Source organism: Eriocheir sinensis, unplaced genomic scaffold (genome assembly GCF_024679095.1).
Source record: "Eriocheir sinensis breed Jianghai 21 unplaced genomic scaffold, ASM2467909v1 Scaffold593, whole genome shotgun sequence".
Taxonomy (NCBI): Eukaryota; Metazoa; Arthropoda; class Malacostraca; order Decapoda; family Varunidae; genus Eriocheir; species Eriocheir sinensis.
In genome coordinates, this window is record NW_026111935.1 from 237,501 (window position 1) to 253,156 (window position 15,656).

The 15,656-nt window shown below is 50.2% G+C and overlaps 1 protein-coding gene across 28 annotated transcripts in view; it reads right to left on the bottom strand.

Moving 5' to 3' along the window:
• Positions 1–15,656, bottom strand: part of LOC126993259 (uncharacterized) — a 40,322-nt gene that overhangs the window by 5,963 nt on the left and 18,703 nt on the right. For all 28 annotated transcript variants that reach the window (XR_007747570.1, XR_007747567.1, XR_007747565.1 and 25 more), the window contains 3 exons: positions 1,870–2,598; positions 982–1,242; positions 227–409 (listed from right to left, as the gene is read on the bottom strand). Coding sequence is in view for 22 of the 28 variants with exons in the window: in XM_050852203.1 (XP_050708160.1) it covers positions 227–409; positions 982–1,242; positions 1,870–2,598 (1,173 nt within the window). In the remaining 6 variants the exon portion in view is untranslated. The remainder of the gene's footprint in view (positions 1–226; positions 410–981; positions 1,243–1,869; positions 2,599–15,656) is intronic.

Consider the following 15,656-nt stretch of genomic DNA (forward strand, 5'->3'; position numbering starts at 1 on the left):
CCATTTTGATTCAGTTTTGGAGCCCGGTCGCGTATTAAAAACTATAGCCCTTTCATTTTGCCGTCGATTGATACCAAAATCATTTCTGTAGCCCCAGAAATAAGGAAGCTATGGCGATTTGCACCAAAGCGGTTGATTTTCCAAAATTCGCGGGTTAATGACAAGGACGCCGCAAAATCAAAAGAGTCCGCCGTCCATTACTTGAGATGTCACTGCTCCAGCTCACCTGCAGGGTTGCCGCCCACACTGTCAGGGGATGGTCCGCCAGGGCATGGAGGCACGGCCGGCCGGCTTCGAGGCTTATTCTTGCGTGTCGTCGGCGCTGACCTTGCACCTGGTGCACAGCAAACACCCGGCCAGCCTGCAGCAGGCTCCTGGTGCGCTGTGTCAGACTGCGGAAGTCCTCGGCCTGCAAAGGTCCCCGGTGGAGGGAAGGGAATTAAGAGCAAGAAGACCACGTCAGGCTGCTGCCTTGGCCGGCAGGAAACAAGAGTGTGTAAAGAAAGCTGCTGACTCCTTAAGAGAGCTTTGCTTATGAAGCTGAACTCAAAACTCACTGAGGCACCAACAGAAACACCAATTATGCCATGACAAGGTGACCACTGGTAACTCACTGAGGCACTAACAGAAACACCAATTATGCCATGACAAGGTGACCACTGGTAACTCACTGAGACACTAACAGAAACACCAATTATGCCATGACAAGGTGACCACTGGTAACTCACTGAGGCACCAACAGAAACACCAATTATGCCATGACAAGGTGACCACTGGTAACTCACTGAGGCACTAACAGAAACACCAATTATGCCATGACAAGGTGACCACTGGTGCTGTGTTGAGGTAAGGCAAACACAGCAATCACACAGTGACAAGGTAAGGTGACTGCAGTGCTGTGTTGAGGTAAGGTAAGCACTGCAGTGACGTGTGCCAGGGACTCGCTGTAACAAGAGTGACACTCGGGGGGGGGGTTCTGACCTTCAAGTTTGGTGGCTCTAAGATGAACTGCACTTTTTCCATGATGGTGAGGTCTGGGTCTGACTGGGAACTGGGCTCTTCTGGGTCTGACTGGGGCCTGGGTTCTTTTGGGACTGACTGGGGCCTGGGTTCTTCTGGGACTGACTGGGGCTTGGGTTCTTTTGGGACTGACTGGGGCCTAGGTTCTTCTGTAGAAACAGTTTCCAGAGCCGCCTGGACAGCCTGGGCGGCCTCTAGGGCTGCACTAGATGCCTCTCTCACCTGAAACAACAACACCGGGTTAGGGAAGAAGCTCACACCCTCGCCCCTGTATGCCGCTTTCTATGCCCCCTGTCTGTACCCCTGTGTATGCCCCCTATGTGTTCCCCTGTATATGCCCCCTGTGTGTACCCCTGTATATGTCCCCTGTGTGTACCCCTGTGTATGCCACCAGTGTCTACCCCTGTATATGCTTGTAATGTGTATATTATCATGTACATATGAATGCATGTGTCGAAACACAAGCTCAGTGTCGCCACAGGATGTTAGTGGACACGTAGACGCTTATGGTCGTGAGAACAGAAGCTGGGTTGACGCTAAATCAGCAAGGATCAGCACCGGAACGTTGTAAGTTCCGGCCAGTCATCACCGGAAGACACACCCTTCCGGCGAACCAGCAACGCAACTAAAACGAGCGAGCGGCGCCAAGAGGGAGGAGAAGAAGACGGGTGAGGGCGCGGGGCACAAGGTCCGCTCCGGGTGTGCTCCCAGCGTGTACCCTTGTGCATGCCCCCTGTGTGTACTCTTGTGCATACCCCTTGTGTGCACCACTGTGTATGCCCCCTGTGTGTTGCCTGGTGTGTTTACTCGCGTGGCTGAGGGCCCAGGGCACAGGTGCAGCACACTCACCTTCCTGGCGGTGGTGAGGATGCCGGCGTCAGGGAAACACTGCTGGCACTCCTCCAACACCTGCTCCGCCTCACTGGTGATGTGGATCACCTCACCCACCATCTTGAATGCCTCTTGCTCTGTTGCACGAGTGCGCAACTTCTCCCGCACAGCCTGCAGCTCCTGCTCCTTCTTCTTCGCCTCCTTCCTCTTCGGTGCCACACGGAACTTTTCCTGCTGCAGGAGCTCCCTGGAACACCTGCTCTGGTCCATCAGTCCCTGGAGGCTGTCCTCCAGCTGCTGCTGCCGCTCGACCCAGCCAGTCAGGGTGGCCTCATACTGGTCCAGCTGGGACTGAGCCTCCTGGCAGGCGGTGATGGCGGCCACAACTGTGGCCTCCTGTTCCTGCAGAAAGGAACGCATTTTCTTGGAGAGACCCGCTGCTCCCTTCTTGCCAGCTGATCCTGCTGCCCCTTTCCCCTTCCCGGCACTGGGTGGCGGCGAGGCCTCCGCCGCCTTGCCGTCTCTCAGCCTTCTTATGAAGGCCTCAATTGTATAGCTGACAGGGAACTGCCCGCCCTCGGGCACGGCATGGGTGACGCGGCACTCCGGACAGGTAACACGGCCCTGCTCCTTCAGCTTATCTGTGCACACTGTACAGACTGTGTGGCCACAGGGCAGAGTGCGTGGCCGCTGTACTAAGTCATCAAAGCCTGTCAGGCACACTGGACACTCCTCGGGGTTGTCACCCTGAAACAGAGAGGCAGAGTGAGGGAGGCACTACAGCAGGAACACACTGGAGGTGTGTGTGTGTGTGTGTGTGTGTGTGTGTGTGTGTGTGTGTGTGTGTGTGTGTGTGTGTGTGTCAAGCAGGCAGTGGATAATACTGTAATTAAACAGGCAATACAATCTTCATAAAGTGTGGATAAAACAGTCTTGAACCTTAGTTAGCACAGCACTGTGCATGAATCATCTCTACTGATCGTGTCCAGTGACTCCAGTTTCCAGAGCCAGTCCTGTCCTGATCGCATCAGCTCAGACTCACCGCGGGATCAGTGTGCCTCTCACCAGCCACATGAGCCTCAATAGGCGCCACTTCAAAAATCATGCCCCTGTGCCACCAGCGGGACATTCAACAACTGTCCCCTAAAACTGAACTTGAAAAATAAATAAAAATAAGTAAAAATAAAATAAAAAAGGACAATTTTGTTTAATTCTCTAATTTAATGAAAATTCCTGAGTATTCCCGAAAATTCCCGTGTAAAGTTTCCAGTTCAAAATTCGTGTGACTTTTACAATGGTACTTCCTTATAGCACAACAGAGTGGAAAGTACTGGCGTTAAGCTGACGGGAATCATCAGTTTATCGTCTGAAATATTTCATGTACTTTCTTTGACAGAAAAATAGACTTGTGTCTATAAGGAAGGTGCCAATGATCAGTGGTGGGCTTCGTTAATCATAATCTTAACATCGTTATATTGTTAATGTAAATGTTAACGTTGATACCGTTAATCCAGCAAGAATGTATTGAATGTTAACATTAACGTCTATGAAAAAAGTACATCATTACAGTAGTCCTTGGTTTATCCGGCATGAACGGGTGTGGCAGATAAACCGTTGTTTTGAGACTTGCTCCTACGTAGAGATACCTCAGGACTGGAAGTTAGCTAATGTTACACCCATTTTTAAGAAAGGTAGGAAAGAGGATGTTAGTAATTATAGGCCAGTCAGTTTGACTAGTATACAGTGTGTGTGTGTGTGTGTGTAAGATTCTGGAGAAAATTATTGAGGGTAGTATTTGGGAGCATTTAGATCAGTATAGACTAATTAGGGACTCTCAGCATGGGTTTAGATGAGGTAGGTCGTGTCTCACAAACTTACTACAGTTCTTAGAACACATTACAAAGCAGTTAGATGAGGGAAACAGTATAGCCGTAGGTAATTTATGTAGATTTTAGTTACGTTACTCTCACAATTATGACTGAAGAACAGTGTTAGGAACACAGAAATAAAAAAAAATCGTGCCTCTGCACGGATAATAATGAAAATGAGCCGAGTCGGCAAATTTGGACAAGAATGGAATATCCACAAATACCAAGATTAATCAGCAGATGTAGTGGAGAGGGCGACGGCCTGTGATGCCCTGGGTGACGTGCAGTCGTTGTAGGCGCGTCAGGAAACCTCGGCCGCGGCCACAGCGGCGGTGAGAGGTGAGGGATGGGCTGACATCGGAGGACTCGCAATGGAGGTTGAAAAACTGCTGACCCAGCAAAATGAGCGGCCGCGGTGCGCGGCTGGGAGCTGGTACACAGCCGCCAGACGTATGATGGCCGCGTCGTCCTTGTTATAGGAAGAGATGGGCGGCGGTGGCAGACAAGACGACTTGGGTGTGTAACCTCTTGAGAAGACGCCTTGCAAGAGACGGTAGGGAACAGCTTGCAGTCACCGGGAGATGTCCGCGGGTACCCTTGCTGACTGTTTGCCGGAAGAGGTTTGGGCCGATGCTCCCGGCAGCGGCGGTGGTGCCGCCAGCTGTGGAGCGAGGGGCATGCGGGGTGTCCCAAGGTCAGCGGGCGTGCCTCCTCGTTGCAGGTGTGAATACCTCTGCCGTATCGTGGAGTGGCTTGCAGGGTACGTAGCAGTGCTGGCTTGAAGCGGGGAGCGGCTTGTAGATTGTGGCCTCGCTATCGGCTGCGTAGGCCTGTGGGTGTGCTCGGGGCTTGTAGGCTTGACGCCTGTAGAGTAGCTTGAAGCTGGTGTGCTCGAGGCTTGTAGGCTGTAGAGCCTGTAGGCTTGTAGCTGGTGTGCTCGAGGCTTGTAGGCTGGACGCCTGTAGAGTTGCTTATAGCTGGTGTGCTCGAGGCTTGTAGATGGCGCCTTGTGATTTGCACGTAGGTGGCGACTTGTGAGATGCTTGTAGCTGGCGCCGTGTGAGTTGCACGTAGGTGGCGACTTGTGAGATGCTTGTAGCTGGCGCCATGTGAGTTGCACGAAGGTGGCGACTTGGGAGATGCTTGTAGCTGGCGCCGTGTGAGTTGCACGTAGGTGGCGACTTGGGAGATGCTTGTAGCTGGCGCCTTGTGAGTTGCACGTAGGTGGCGACTTGTGAGATGCTTGTAGCTGGCGCCTTGTGAGTTGCACGTAGGTGGCGACTTGGGAGATGCTTGTAGCTGGCGCCTTGTGAGTTGCACGTAGGTGGCGACTTGGGAGATGCTTGTAGCTGGCGCCTTGTGAGTTGCACGTAGGAGGCGACTTGGGAGATGCTTGTAGCTGGCGCCTTGTGAGTTGCACGTAGGTGGGCGCCTTGTGAGATGCCGCGGACGGCTGGTGCGTTGCCGCGGACGGCAGGTGCGGTGCCGCGGACGGCTGGTGCGTTGCCGCGGACGGCAGGTGCGTTGACTCCTTCTTCCCTTGTACGCCTGTCCCCGGAGTTGTTGGTGAGTTCTCGTGGCTTGGAGGAGAACGAGGTAGCGAAGGCACAGGCGCGGGGTGACCGCTGCCAACCAAATGTAACGGGCTTGTCGGGGGGCGTTTAAAGGGTGTTGATTAAGACTTCAGCTTCCTTAAGGCGAATTATATTCGTAGCCTTTATGTACAAGAAGCGACGGAGCGAGAGCGACTGTCGTTGTGTGTCAGTCGGACTCTCGTGAAGGAGTGGCGAGTTACAGGTTGGAAAATAATGGTTACAATTGGTCACGTATGTCAAGGTGACCTCCACGCACCATCGGAGTGCTAAGTATACAAAACTGAGACGGTAAACACTGACGGACGACATTCCTATAAGGTGGCGTGATCTATCTGTCGTGGGGTTTTTCCATTGACAATTGTATGCCTAATTCGTGGTGATATTAAATAATAATAATACATTGATATCCTACTATAACACTGCTCGGTCACCTACCAGTGATCGCGACCTCGCGATATATAAAAATCGAAATAGCAGTCTAGGTACCATGAACATACATAGTGGGAGTTTGTCAAGCAGACTGCCTATGATACAGTTATATTAAAACACTGGCTATGTAAGAACAGATGTGGAATTATAATATAAAATAGGGAGAGGGAAACCACAACGTGTGTGACATGAAACATAAGAAACCTCTCAAAAGATAAATATAAGGACACATGTATAAGAAACTATCAACTGGCATAGCTACAGACAATGAAACGTTGATATAGCTCCTAAAAAAAAAATACAGTAGTGAAACACAGTACAATGTTAAGTATAGGAGCAGCCAGGTTTCTGTCCCCTGACTTGTCTGAGAAAAGGAAAAACTACCTTGCCAGTGGCTTCCCGGCATCCAGTCGCCGTGTCTGCACAACCAAATAATCGTGCAGGACAGAGTTTCTCCTAATAAGGCAGCACATGACGACGAGACTGACGAACATCAGAAACATTGGTACAAAAAATCCAGGGTACAGGTAGGGGAGATGCAAATAATCAGGCAGCGTTTCCTCCAGGGTTTCCGCAAACTCTGTTTTGTTCGCGAAAGACAATGAATTAAGGGAATTAGTCACATACGAGATGCTGGAGAAATGAATGTCATCGAGAGACCGTAGAGGAAACACTCGATGGGAAATATTGGCCGTGAAAACCAGACGAATCCGGGACGGGTACGTTGTTATGTTAGTGGAGCGGATATAGCATGCTTCCGCTATGGCATAGTGACCAGTAACCCGTTGATAAGTGGTACCCTCCGGGCAGATGACCGATACATAGAAGGACTGAGGGAAATAAAAATAATGCAGACCCTGAAAGTTCTTATGGAAAACAGGCGTTGGTGTTAGCTGCTTGTAAGGGCACAGGGAAAGAGCGTCAGACGCGTTCACGCGGGTGAGGGCGATCTCGCATACCCTCCCGAACTGGAAGGAAGGCAAAGAGACGCAGAGCAATAGAATCGCCCGAAGACCGTCTCCTTGCAATACTGCAAGAGGGAGAAGCTACCGTTGAATACAGAGCGAAATCCTTCGCGATTAGAACAAGAGACGGGGACGTGTCCAGGGCTAACACACTGTCCTTAGCTGAAAAAGGGAACGGGACAATTTCGTGTGCCTCAAACACGTCCGCCGTCTGAAAGGGAACATGAATGATTATGGCATCATGGGTGAGGCTGGACTCAATCAAGGGGTAAAAATATTGACTCATGTCCGGGGTGAATAAAGGCGTCAGGCTATAATTTTGATACCCGATCTGGACAGTCGTTCTCAAATCGTGTAGAGGGAACAAGGCAGGTGTGACTCTACCGTGCGCTGCATCAACCATGTTGCTAATAACCTGCTGATTAGCCGTTGCGACGGAGTTAATGACGTTTTCCAATACATGCAAGGCCTGATCTAGGAGGAGAAACTGATTCACCTGGTCGATCTGTTTGACAACTATGTTGATAACCTCTACCATCTTATTTGTCTGCTCTAGCAGTTCGTCAATGTTAGTATGCAATTGCGCAAGTTTTCTACAATTGGCGTTGATCACCCTGCGATTTCTAGCAGCAAAGGAAAGTACATGAGCGTAGTGGTCCCGCAAATCGCGAACGTCCTCGTCGGTAGCCGTACCGAAAAGGAACTTTGAGGCGGACCCCACGATGTTGAGCAACCCCTTACCCGAGAGTGAACGGAGTGAAAACTATAATCCATGTTTACCTCATCAACTTTTCCCCGTAAGAACAGAATCCTATCCTCCAGTAGTTGAAAAAGAGTCAGAGAGTTGGTACTAGAAGGTGCCTTTGATTCCCTAGTCTTGGTAGCCCGGATGGCGTCTGCCATGCCGAGGAGTTTTTCTGAGACTATCCTGATTATGTCCGTGCTGTTGGTCAAGGAAGTATAAGGATATTTTACGAGGAGCACATCTTCTATGAGGAAGACCTCTCCTATGTGTGCCGTGAGGGCACCAGGCTTCAGGTGGATGGGTGTTGTTGCAAGCAGGGAGCCAAGGGACAACAAGATGGTCAGAAAACGCAACATCATGATCTGCAAGTGGTGGGAATGAAGTAATTAAACCCGTGGTCTCAAGTTATAGCTATGGGTGTTGGGATTATCTTGTTGAACATTTGACTCTGAGGGGGAAGTACCAATATCAAGGTCCAAAGGTGAGGGAATTACTTTCAGACGATCACTGTGAACTTCTATACTGACTCCACTATTCGACTCGAGAACCTCGAACCGATTACCCCTGACATTCCGAACAACTCGGTAAGGACCCACAAATTTAGCCCCCAGTTTCGAACTCCTTTCCGCTTGCTTAATCATGACTGTGTCACCCTCCTTGAAATTCACCGGGACGGCCTGTTTGTGTTGTTTTGACATCATTTCAACCTTCGTAGCTTTTAACGTACACCTAACTTCTGAGTGTATCTTGGAAAACATATGCATCAGCTGTTGTGCGTACCTATCAATGTTGTAGAGAGGTTGCTGTGGGGTTGTTAGGAAGTCGTACGGAAGACGTTTCTCCACCCCATATAAGATGTAGTAGGGAGACTTCCCCGTAGAGTCGTTTACCGACGTATTTATGGAAGCGGCTATATGCGATAGCCAATCCTCCCAATTATCGTGGAGATCGTTCACGATAGGCCTGAGGACCTGTAAGATTTTCCTATTAGCCCTCTCCGCCAACCCATTAGCAGCTGGGTGGTAAGCTGTGATGAAGGATTGCGTGATGTTAAACTGAGCGCATATTTCGCTCAATACTGAGTTCCTAAACTCGGTGCCATTGTCACTCAAAAGAATTCGAGGAGACGAATGTGGACACAACACGTGAGTCACGAGGGCATGGGCCACGCGTGTGGCTGTCTTGTCCTTGAGAGGCGCTAGAACAAGAAACCTAGAGAACTGGTCGACGCACACCAATAAGTAGCGCGAGCCATGTTGGCTCTGGGGGAGCTGTAGTAAGTCTATATTAACAACATCCCATGGCGCCTCTGGTACTGTGTATTGCAACATAGGTGCTGGCCCTTTTACGGACTCCTTGTGCTTAGCACAAACGACGCAATGTGCGACATGGAAAAACATCAACCCGTAATGTGGGCCAGTAGAATTTTCGTCTGGTGACAGATAGCGTCTTGTCTCTTCCTGGGTGACCCGCAATGGGTGTGTTATGGACCAGCTTAAGCGTCACGGGGACGTATATGTCTGGGATGACCAGTTGGTCTATAGGTACCGGTTTGGTTGGCCATGACCTACAAAGGAGGTTGTCCTCTGATAGGAAGAATTGTGAAAAGGAAACTGGCAATTCAGGAAGGTTTGATTCGTCTCCCGACTCGAGGGCGTAAATTAACCTCTTCCACACAGGGTGGTCACGCTGAGCAGTGTGTAGCTCAGGTGAAGTGAAGTTGTGGATGACCTCTGGGTGGTAATCGCGCCTATCGGAACATTCCGAGATAAGGCATCTGCGACCACATTTGTTTTCCCGGTGATGTATTTTATCTCCGGATTGTATGCTTGGATCGTTAAGAACCATCTTGCCAGACGACCGTGTAGGTTTTTTCCCTTGAAAAGATCAGTTATGGCCGCGTGGTCCGTAAACACCACAATTTTGTACCCCATCACAATGTCACGAAAATGCTTCAGAGCCCACACAATGGCAAGAGCCTCTAGGTGGGTAACAGAATAGTTCTTTTCCGGAGCTGTCAGGGCGACTGGCGAACGCTATCACATGCTTTTGCCGGACATATCTGTTTGCATCAGCGCGGCTCCTACTCCACTAGCCGAAGCGTCGGTACAAAGCTGAAAGGGGTCCTTGAAATCCGGAAAGACAAGGACCGGAGCCCGTGTAAGCGCTTTCTTTAAATCCTCAAAACTCGTTTGTTGAGCTGGGAGCCACTGAAATGGTACGTCTTTCTTTAAAAGATGGGTTAGGGGACTCGCGCGAGCTGCGAAGTCCTTAATGAAAGGCCTGTAATAACCCGCGACACCCAAGAAAGACCGTACCTTGTCCGCAGACGTTGGCTGAGGGAACTCGGCAATAGCCTTTATTTTGTCGTCCACTGTGTGGATGCCGAATTCGTCCACGACATGCCCCAAGAACTTGATCCGAGGCTTTAAAAACTCACATTTGGTGATTTTGAGCTTTAATCCGACCTCTTGAAGTCTGTGTAGGACTGCTTTTAGCGTTTCCATGTGTGCATGCACGTCTTTACTTGCTATGATGATGTCGTCTAAATACACATAGACAGAGTTGCCCAGCAAGTCACCAAAAATACTGTTCATTGTCCTTTGGAAGGTCAAGGGAGCTCCTTTGAGCCCGAACGGCATCCTCGTCCACTCATAGTGGCCATGAGGCGTGCTGAAAGCCGTTATTTCACGTGACTCAAATATGGGCAGTTGCCAGTAGCCACTGACCAGATCAAGACTCGTAAAGACTTTATTTCCTCTACCGAGACACATCAGAAGATCTCTAAGAACGGGAAGCGGAAAATGATCATCCACGGTCGCGGTGTTCACACGCCGGAAATCAATCACAGGACGATAAGAGCCGTCATTCTTTGGAACCAGGAACAAGGGCGAATTCCACGGGGAATTCGATTCTTTGATGACACCTTGTTCTAACATTTCAGAGATAAGTTGTTGCACCACCCCCTCTGACTGTGGGGAGCTTGTACGCATTGATATATACAGGATTTGTATTTTTAACTTAATGTGGTGTTCAGCACACTGCGTAACTCCAAGCGGCTCGCCTGGTAGAGCAAGCGCCCCCCGATAATGTTCCAGAAGCTGGACTAAGGTTGGCTTAATTTCGGAATAGTGTGCAACTTTTAAGAATGCCTCTAAATTAGCTGTGTCTTGTTCGGGAGAAGCCTGACACGCCGAGGTTATGCCTGAGACTTGGGCTGAAGGGTATTCAGCTGGTTCCGGGGCGACATTTCTCACACACTAGACACTGGCATAATCGAACACCGTGTTTTAAGGATACAGGGATCCAGACGTGTTTATTACCAAAGCCTCTGCAAAACCTCCCTCCTTGACTGTTGCAAGAGTTACCTCCACGTCACGCGGTGTACGTGAGGAACTCCGTCGATACACATCACTGCCCGCCGGAGGGCGTTAGGCAAACGGATTTTAACAGGTTTTGCAGCACGATCCGGAACTATATGAGGACCTTCTACGACTGCCGTTACTGTCCGCCACAAGTCTGCAATGGTTTCGTGTGGTTTGACCGTAAGAGGGACACTTGGGCGGTGGCAGCCCTGAGTCTGTGGTGGGTTGGTCATTTTCCACCTCTGAGGGTGAGATTACAGTTGACAGAGGCGATGGATTGACCATCCCCTGTATGCGTCGGCCTTGATACACGATCGCGTTGCTTACAGGGTTTATGGCGATGTGCAGGTCTTTCATGGCGTTCAATCCTAAGATCCCATCCACAGGTAAAGCAAACCTGCTAGAGACATAAAAGAAATCTCGAAAGGGACATACTTTTTCATGTAAGCTGACTGTTAGTGGTACTCGCCCAAGGATACCCAAAGTGGTGCCCGTCACGCCTACCACATTCAGGTCGTTCTCTTGGAGCGGCCAATTTTCCCCACTCGCTTGTCGTGTCAGTGACCTGTAAGCGGAGTCGGATATGACATTGACTGTGGCACCTGTGTCAACCGCTAAGGTGAGTGAAGTGTTGCCCACCTTGCAAGGGAGGGCAATTATGCTTGTCCGTCCCAAGGCGGCAATGACGGAGTCAAGTTGCTCCCAATTAGTATTTTCCTTAAGGGACACTTGGATGTACGCCTCGGGGCTGTCACGAGGTCATGTCTTTTTATTCCGAGAAGAGGAGTGTGGTTTACTGTCCGCTGAGGACTTGTACTTCTGTTCCTCCTTGGCCTTTTGTACTGCAGAACAACTGTCTGAATCATGAAAACAATTCCCGTGGATATGGCAAAAGGCAGCCTTCCGCTGATGGTTTGGCCTAGGGTTCCTGTGTGATGAATGATGCCCGCCCCTGTAACCTCCTGACCTCCTATCTGAGCCCCGTCTTGAATGTGTTGATTCCCTACGTTTCGCGAAACAAGAATGTTCAGAATGTCCTGATTGCTTGCAAAAACTACAGGTGAGAGAGACCTTACTTTGAGCCTGTAATACTGCGGCTGGTGCGAGGGGATGCTGGTGAGGGTGTCCTTGAACCTTGAGTGGGTTGTAAGTATGCAGACGAACCCGGGGGTGAACGAATTCTGCGGCCTGTAATTGATAAATAATGAGTGCCTGAACATAAGATTACCTTAGTAAAATCACCGGTTGTGGTATCGTGTTCCAGTCCCTCTTCACTTGAAGGACGAGCCAACTGGTTAAAGGTGTAAATCATTTACAAAATAGGAGCATATGTTGATAGCTGTAAATATGAACCAATAAACGGAACGTGTATGAATGAATAGTTTGCGTTGAAACCCTAAAAAGGCAAGAAAGAATGGATAGCAAGGTGCCTGTTTAGACGTAATAGAAGTTAAGGTTATAATGGAATGCCCTAATGATATGGGTATATATAGACAGAATAAATATATAAACAAAGTGGTATGTTAAGTGAGTATACCATTGAAGCTCACGTTTTCTCTCGAGCGGTGAAAAGAAAACGGAGGCAGGGCACACTGATGAAGATTAAATTTGATCAGGGAACTCACACTATACTCAATAGACTCGCTAGCAAACAATAAGAAAGAATCAATATCGTATGCGAATGAACGTTACTCTCACAATTATGACTGAAGAACAGTGTTAGGAACACAGAAATAAAAAAAAATCGTGCCTCTGCACGGATAATAATGAAAATGAGCCGAGTCGGCAAATTTGGACAAGAATGGAATATCCACAAATACCAAGATTAATCAGCAGATGTAGTGGAGAGGGCGACGGCCTGTGATGCCCTGGGTGACGTGCAGTCGTTGTAGGCGCGTCAGGAAACCTCCGCGGCCACAGCGGCGGTGAGAGGTGAGGGATGGGCTGACATCGGAGGACCTGCAATGGAGGTTGAAAACTGCTGACCCAGCAAATGAGCGGCCGCGGTGCGGCTGGGAGCTGGTACACAGCCGCCAGACGTATGATGGCCGCGTCGTCCTTGTTATAGGAAGAGATGGGCGGCGGTGGCAGACAAGACGACTTGGGTGTGTAACCTCTTGAGAAGACGCCTTGCAAGAGACGGTAGTGGGAACAGCTTGCAGTCACCGGGAGATGTCCGCGGGTACCCTTGCTGACTGTTTGCCGGAAGAGGTTTGGGCCGATGCTCCCGGCAGCGGCGGTGGTGCCGCCAGCTGTGGAGCGAGGGGCATGCGGGGTGTCCCAAGGTCAGCGGGGCGTGCCTCCTCGTTGCAGGTGTGAATACCTCTGCCGTATCGTGGAGTGGCTTGCAGGGTACGTAGCAGTGCTGGCTTGAAGCGGGGGAGCGGCTTGTAGATTGTGGCCCTCGCTATCGGCTGCGTAGGCCTGTGGGTGTGCTCGGGGCTTGTAGGCTTGACGCCTGTAGAGTAGCTTGAAGCTGGTGTGCTCGAGGCTTGTAGGCTGTAGAGCCTGTAGGCTTGTAGCTGGTGTGCTCGAGGCTTGTAGGCTGGACGCCTGTAGAGTTGCTTATAGCTGGTGTGCTCGAGGCTTGTAGATGGCGCCTTGTGATTTGCACGTAGGTGGCGACTTGTGAGATGCTTGTAGCTGGCGCCGTGTGAGTTGCACGTAGGTGGCGACTTGTGAGATGCTTGTAGCTGGCGCCATGTGAGTTGCACGAAGGTGGCGACTTGGGAGATGCTTGTAGCTGGCGCCGTGTGAGTTGCACGTAGGTGGCGACTTGGGAGATGCTTGTAGCTGGCGCCTTGTGAGTTGCACGTAGGTGGCGACTTGTGAGATGCTTGTAGCTGGCGCCTTGTGAGTTGCACGTAGGTGGCGACTTGGGAGATGCTTGTAGCTGGCGCCTTGTGAGTTGCACGTAGGTGGCGACTTGGGAGATGCTTGTAGCTGGCGCCTTGTGAGTTGAGTAGTAACAAATGTACGGAAGTGGGGGTTGCCTCAGCGGGGGGGACTGGAAGTGGGGGTTGAGGGGGTGAGCGGGGGGGTTACGGGAGTGGGGGTAATTTGCGGGGACTGAAGTGGGGTTGGGGGTGAGCGGGGGTTACGGAGTGGGGTAATTTATGGGGGGTTACGGAAGAGGGGTATCTAGACCCCCCCTACCCACATCTATTTTACCTTTCACCCCCTCACCCCTCTCGGACTTGCGTACGGAAGCGAGAGGGTGGGTACTTGAAGAGTTAAGATAAAATCGCGAGCTGAGTGACCACAAGATTATAATCACAGAAAAGGTTAAAGACATTAGGTTAATGACCAGGCTGAATACGTCACGCGCACCTGTTCCCGGTGACCACAAGATTATAATCACAGAAAAGGTTAAAGACATTAGGTTAATGACCAGGCTGGAATACGTCACGCGCACCTGTTCCCGGTGACTTATCTTTCTTCCCATACGCACACACACACACACACACACACACACACACACACACACACACACACACACGCACACACGCTCACGCACACATACACACACTCACGCGCACACACACACACACACACACACACACACACACACACACACACACACACACACACACACACAAGTTAAGATCGAGATCTCGAGTGACCCCAAGATTGATTACAATCACGGAAAAAGGTTAAAGACATTAGGTTAATGACCAGGCTGGAATGTGCCCCGCGCACCTGTTTCCGGCGTCTTATCTTTCCCTCCTTCCCACTGACGCGCACACACACACACACACACACACACACACACACACACACACACACACACACACACACACACACACACACACACACACACACACACACACACACACGCTCACACATCTGGTCTTACGAGATAAAATCGCGGAAAAAATGGATCGATGACATCTCCATGTATCTGAGGCCACGCCTATTGAAGTCTTAATGATTCAAGTCATTACAATAAACCTCAGGTTATTAAGGACTGACCCGAGGAACACACATGCTTGCGCGCACACGCACATGCATACACACACACACACACACACACACACACACACACACACACACACACACACACACACACACACACACACACACACACACACACACGCACACACACACACACACACACACACACACACACACACACACACACACACACACACACACATCTGTTCATGTGAGATAAAAATCACGGAAAAAAATGTTTCGATGACATCTCCATGTATCTGAGGCCACGCCTTCTGGTCTTCGGAAGCCTTAATGATTCAAGTCATTACAATAAACCTCGGGTCATTAAGGACTGACCTGAGGAACACACACACACACACACACACACACACACACACACACACACACGCATGAACAAACCAACACACAATGACGAGGTGTATTTATGTACGTCAAGCCAACAAGCACTTCACAGGCTCTCAAGGTGGTCTCGGGTCAAGAGGTCTCCTGTTCTTGTTTCCCGTAAAAATGAGGACCCCTGTACACCCCTGTATCAAATGTTCATGGTGTAATAATTACTTCCCGTTGTCCGCACTCGTAGCTCATAGGGCGGCCTGCCTTCCAGAGGGCCTTGGGACTGGATCGAAAGATATATCTACTAGAAACAATGGTAAGTACTTAAATGTTTGCGTTACTTTATATGATTGTCATAAAAACAGTAGCAGATGTGGATGACGGGAGGGAGGTAGAGAGCTGGGCAGCATGGGCAATATCGACTTTAGTCTTTCTATCTTTTTTCAGAAGAGACGTCGTCGACTAGCTCTGATCGATCAGATGTCGGTTTCTCTCAACCAGACCCCAGCGATATTGGAAGTTGTTCTCCACGGGTCTCAGCGACGAAG